The sequence below is a fragment of the Cyprinodon variegatus genome, unplaced genomic scaffold, assembly GCF_000732505.1.
Source record: "Cyprinodon variegatus isolate N-32 unplaced genomic scaffold, C_variegatus-1.0 Scaffold120, whole genome shotgun sequence".
Classification (NCBI taxonomy): domain Eukaryota; kingdom Metazoa; phylum Chordata; class Actinopteri; order Cyprinodontiformes; family Cyprinodontidae; genus Cyprinodon; species Cyprinodon variegatus.
The window spans coordinates 230,215-236,466 of record NW_015150573.1 but is presented as its reverse complement, the minus strand read 5'-3'; the positions used below and the strand labels follow the sequence as shown (position 1 = coordinate 236,466).

The 6,252-nt window shown below is 38.4% G+C and overlaps 1 protein-coding gene across 1 annotated transcript in view; it reads right to left on the bottom strand.

Moving 5' to 3' along the window:
* Window positions 1–4,405, bottom strand: part of wac (WW domain containing adaptor with coiled-coil) — a 35,994-nt gene extending 31,589 nt beyond the window's left edge. Inside the window, exons 1-3 of the mRNA XM_015375517.1 lie at window positions 4,197–4,405; window positions 3,966–3,996; window positions 2,965–3,157 (exon numbers count right to left, since the gene is read on the bottom strand). Of these exons, the coding sequence (XP_015231003.1) occupies window positions 2,965–3,157; window positions 3,966–3,996; window positions 4,197–4,237 (265 nt within the window). The 5' untranslated portion in view covers window positions 4,238–4,405. The remainder of the gene's footprint in view (window positions 1–2,964; window positions 3,158–3,965; window positions 3,997–4,196) is intronic.
* Between the last annotated feature and the right edge of the window lie 1,847 nt (window positions 4,406–6,252).

Sequence of the window (6,252 nt, the reverse complement as noted above, 5' to 3'; positions counted from 1 at the left end):
GGCCATTATTAGAGACCCGGCCGCTATTGGAATACAGGCCAATATTAGAGAATTTACGGTATGCACATTATTGACCCTTTATGATAGGAATGGAATAAGAAAACATCTTGATTGGATGTTATTAGATCTCACATTCAGCGTGCAGACCTGATACAACTCTGGCTTATATGTTATCTAGGGGTACATATCAACTGATCACTTGATGAACTTTATAAATGACTTTGAAAATGTTTTCATGATGTTCCAGCCGTTTGGCTGAGGCCTGAGCTTTGTTTCACCCCAGTAACAGACCACAAACTGCTGTGACAAAGAGCCTCTGCCCATCGCCGTTTCTTCTATGGACGTCATCACTATAAACACGAGGAAACAGTCGATTTATCGCCTCAAAGCTCTCCGCATCTCAGAGGGATGAAACATAGTTTAGCTGCCATTCGGTTTGTCCATCAGAACGAATTCTGTAAGTAACCCCTACACAAATAACCGATGCCAATCCTCCAGCATATGATAATGCTAGTTTTTCTTATAAATCCTTGTCCACTTTACAATGCCTGCAAGCTGCATTCTTGCGGCATGTGTGCATTCACAAATACAGAATAATCCATCACTTTCTGCTTCAACAGTTCAAGACTTGATGACACAGGTAACAGGTTGTTCAATCGCGCTACAGTATCATGGTTTAAGGCATAGCATACTGCTGTTATGAAGGCAAGAGTTGGCAAATCCAAATCCAAACATGGCAAAGCAGGAGGATGCACACTTGGCTGCTGTCATCGCCTCTGTTTTGTCAGAAGCCAATACATCATCTTTAAAAGAACAGCAAGAGTGGAAAAGTTGTTGTGGTTTCTCATGGCGTCTGATGCTATTTCATTTGTTAGCGTGATTGGCTAAAAACAAACCTTGGTAGGCGGAAACAAGGTGTCGCTTTGTCCAATCAGGTCAGAAGGTTCTGAAGCCAAACAGATCTGATCAGAATGAATAACATGTAGATCTAAACCTGAGGCTAAGCTTTGTCAGTCCAAAGTTTTAGATTCCATTTTCCTTTGCAGATGTCAACTAAAACTAAATGGGTGAAAAAATAAAGAAAAAAAAGAACTCTCTCTAGAGTGAGTATACAAAACTAAAGCTGTAATGAAATGTTTCCTAGTTAGACAGACTTTGACACACAACAATCTATTAACAACTTCTAAACACATGATCTAATATTCATTTTGGTCTAAGCTAAAATGTTTAAGTCCTAAAACAACATCAGCTTTCAGGATTAACTAATACTGATATGAACCTGATACAATATCACCCTGAATTCTACTTTTATTACTCATTTTGTAATGTAAGAAAAGGACAGATAAAGTGATAATACTCAAAGACAGTCAACAAAATTAGACATGAGGACAACTGATCCATTTTTTTTAACAAATTAGTTATAGAAACTTTAAAGAGAAGCAGGACATTCCTATCAACTAGCTTAGATCTGAGACTTTTAATGCAGGCTGATATATTCCAATGTTATTTCTATTTAGCTGATAGACTAAATCTGACACTGTGTGATTTCCAGGGCGACTTTTCAGTCGAGCAAGCATTTTTCGATCGGGCTGACTTTCAGCCTGATGGTGAGTCGTGAGTGGTGTAGCGTACAGGGGGTCACGAGCAGCGATCAGCCTCTCGTGACCACCTGCCGATCAGGAATCATAAGTTCGTGGGCAAATCCCTTAGGACGCATGCGCAAAGAAGGATTCTTCTTTTTATTCTTCCTCTCAGATCTAAACACAGCAACATGGCAGGGATGCAAAGAGTGAGATGCAGTTCCGTCTGCAAAATTGGCAGACTGCAGCAGCCATGTTTGCTCAGCCACGTCTTTTTTTTTTTTTTTTTTTAAATACGTGGTCACCCTTTCTTACTAGGACTTTCAGCACAAAATTGCACAAATTGCCAAGGCAGCGCGGTTCACTATAGTGAGCTTAGTCGTACAGTGTGAGCAGCAGATGCGTGCAATGATTGAAAAAAAATCGCACCGTGTACGCACGGTTTAAGATCTTATATAAATATTGGATTAGTAGAACTCAAAATTTTACTTTCTGATTACAGTATGTTAGCTGCGCTTCATTGCAGAGCAGCATAACTGTTCTGCTGTGCTCCAAAGGTGAGGATGCGATGATTAAGTGGGTTTTTTAATGAAAACTGTGTGCAGCATCTTAGGAAAAAAGAAATTGACAAAACACCCAAACCTGTAGGTCCCAGATGGTTTGCATAGCAGAACATTCAACTTCTATACACTTTTCAGGTTTATTTTTCTGCATTTTGTATATTTAGTCGTACCTCCATGTACACATCTTGCCTGTTTTTTTACTGCCTTGACTGCAGTCACATTTCCATCTCTCCGAGTCATCAGAGCTGCTCTAACTTATTTATGAATGAAGAGTGTGCAAAAACGTTCAAATGAAACTTGTCTGTCCTCGAGTCCTGCAGGTTTTAGAGATTTCCCTGCTCCTGCACAGCTGAACAGGCCTTTGTTCAACAGGAATCATCATAATCAGCTGTGCTAAAGCAGGGAAACCTCTGAAACCTGCAGGACAACGGCCCTCGAGAACCGACTTTGGTGATGCCTGCTTTAAATTACAGCCATTTGTGAACCCCACAAGGTGCCCAATTGAAAACCTGGGTTAACTCAAACATTAATTATGTCCCTACTACCAATTACTTCTGCTTTGGGTTTCAGGTTTTACTAAATAATAGTGAAGAAGCCTAGCTGGGATGAATGTCATTCATAGTGCAGTTCTAGAGTAACCCTTCTGCTGGGATCAGAATATCTCTTAATAACTAAAACCTTTTTCCTCAAAATGGAAATCTGTTGCAAAACTTATTAAAAAACGCTTTACTTTCACACTATTCACATGACCACAAGAAACAGAAAGAAAAATCCCTTCATCTCGTTGCACGACTGTCGTTCTTTAACCGCAGCCATCTCACCTCCATCCCTTTCTCTGACGCGGTGCGTGTGGACAGCCTTTGCTCTGCCGTGGCCTGCGCTGTCTCCGTGTTTGTTCTCCGGGCTGTCGGACCTCCTGAGCACCTTGCAAGGAGGAGTGACATCTGCAGGGTCGCGCGTCTTCTCGTGACGATGTTCCCCTCCTGGATGGCTTTTGGATGAATATTTGAGAGTCTGGAAGCACAAAAACAAGGAACTCAGCATCATCTAGTTAGAAAAGTTGATTTTAGTCTAGAGAAAGTATTGGATCACACTAATATATACATTTAACTTTCTTTACAGACAAATAGGTTGCTAATATGAAAAAAAAGGTTCAATAATCACCAATTTTGTGCCATCAATTATATATTTTTTATGCTTTTCCCACTCACACCCCAACTCACTTTAATTTTCTGCAAAAATTACTCATAAAACCTCATAATCTATTACCAAGTTTATATCTACTCAGCATTTAAAATGATAGAGTACTGATAATTACATTCAGTTAATTACATAAGGTAAACAACATATCCAAACACAGGCGGCTACCTGCCTCTGCTGACCAATAATAAGTTTATGGTTTTATTCAGTTAAAATAAGTGGCGGCCTTATACAGACATATGGACGACTGTTGAGTTAAAAGATAAGATGACTTTATCCTTAAAATGACAGATTGAGCTCGGGCCCTAATCGGAGCGGCTAGCAAAGAAGGCTAACTGTAGCTAGCTATCGTTAGCTTCGATCTGCAGTGGAAACTCCCTCTGTCGTTTCTCTAAACCGCTTCTTTCGACACATTTGTGTCGCTATATGTTGTATCAACATTTAAATGTTTATGTTGTGGATATTTTCTATGCTATATCTACATTTTCGTGTAGGTTATCCACTACTTTTCGTGTTATCTTCCGCACTGAGGCCTGTGCTTTCTATCAGCCTGAGCTAGAGTGTCCATTTTAATCTTATTTGCTGCTAGCAGGCTAACAGGCTACGGCTAGCTAATAAGTACCTGATAGGGCTGAGAATCTCTTCGGTCGCACCTGAAAATAGAAAACAGTGTGTTAGAAACATTCAGTGCCACTGTCGAAAATAAACGACTTTGCAATGCTGCTGAAGCAGCACGTTTAAAGTTTCTAAACACTTATTTTGGTTTCGGCAAAAATGGCGGATAGTCTACGCGTAGCTACGAGGAAAAGGGGGAAAAAAATCTGAATAAGTAACGTGAGAAAAGAATGTTTACCCATCGCCGAGTCTCGGTTGTTTCCTTGCATACATTACCATCAATGCCGTGTTAGTGTGTTTAGAGTGGGATGTGAAAGACTTGATAATGGCGCTATGTTTTCCTTGAAATTCGACGACCTGAAATCGTCAGTTATAGCAATGCTATCGGGAGCGCTGGTCTGAAGAGCGCCCTCCCCTCAGTCCAGCTCCCAATCTGAAAACACAGCTCAGCCAGATAGCAGCGGAACACAGCGGCTCAGCAGTCAGCCGGGTTGCCACATCGGGGAAAGAGACCCGTTCAGAATGCCACGCAACACCGTTACAAATTTACGTATTCCATTTATCCAATTCAATCCTCGCAGTAACGTTATTGTATTGTAAGGTTTTTGTATTACAACCGTAAATAATCTATACTAAAAATCATAAAAGGAAAACATGATTAGACAGATAAATAAAAAAGAGTCTAAATAGAAATAACCCAGAGCAAACCTGGCAACCTTGTTGCTGCAACTCCTGCGATGCAAACATGTAGCCTACTTCTTACAAAACATGACCATGATTTTAAAAAGTGTAAATCAGTAGAGTATTATGTTATTTATTTTCCATCCCACCATTAATTTGAGAAAGAATACAATCCAGGTTTTAGGGAAAAAAAAGTCGAAAACAGTCGGTTTGTTTTGTGAATGAGGCAGGGAGTGAGCTTTTCCACTGGGGACATCTACTGGTGGAGTTTTGTTATTACAGGCACATTTCATCTTTTATTTATTTTTTATTAATTTAGTGTTTATTCAGACTAATAATCATACAAATAACTGTACTATTTTAGAAAATTATTCTTTATTTTAGAAAAATCTTTAAGTAAACTTGATTTATTAACTAAAGAAGACCATATTGAGCTTTAATTTGGCCCCTCTCTAATACTCCCACTGGCTCTAACTTGTTGTTGATGGTGTTTATTAAACTATATACGACTTATTCTGCAATAATAAAGCTGCATTAGTGTTGTAGGGGAATTGTGTATGAAATCAGCCCCCATCTGATTTTTTATTTTATTTATTTATTTATTTATTTATTTATTTATTTATTTATTTATTTATTTATTTATTATTATTATTATTATTATTTTATTTTTTTTGTAGTAGCTGTATTGCATGAGTTTTTTTGTTATTCACGAATTTGTGCTGGTACTGTCCTCCACAGCACTTTGTTTTGGGTATGTTGCAATTTCTTTTTAATCGCAAACATGCAGAGGGTTACAGTATGTCTGTCTCTATGTGATAATGCTCTATGTTTTCATGTATCAGTATATCTATACACAGATATTTGACTTGGTTCAGAATGGATAAGTGTCACACAAGGGCTGCTTGCCTGCTTCCCATTGTTAACAGACAATGTATCTCACATCGTATTCAAAGCTGAGGACAAAAGACCCAAGTGCCTCAGCATTTTGGTTCGCAGTGCACCAACACAGGATCATGAATGGAGGGGGACATCTATTGTCAGCGCATTCCTGAGACTTGTTCTCAAAAGCACAGATTTTTTTCGCTCTCTCACAAAGCCAGAGGACCACTGCATTGCGGCCAAAGAGAAAAAGATAACTTAATTCAATCTGTTCCATTCATTTAATCATCCTGGCCACCTGTTGGTCTTTCCTGTCGTTTGGCCTCTAGGGGGCGATATTTCATCATTTTAATACTTCATAAAATTAGAGTTAATTTCAGCCCTTATTCATTTTCATAGTGTTATCATGTTATTGTTTTATCATTATTGTTGTTATTACTATTATTAATATTATCATTATTAGTTGTAGTATTTGTCTGTCTGTCTGCCTGAGTTGCTGAATTTATAAAGAATTAAGTTATACAGAATTTAGCTATCCTTTTAAATGTTTAGCACTTAGTGTCATGTGTATAAATAACACATCAAAGTGAGAAAAAAACAAATGAAATTGCTCCATTGCATTTAAGAATGCTCTTTTAACCAAGTCTTAGACAACTTTTATTGTCATTTCTTAAACACAAAGTGTATACAAAATGAAATCTCATCTGTAGGGTTTTGATACAGTGAATGAGCAG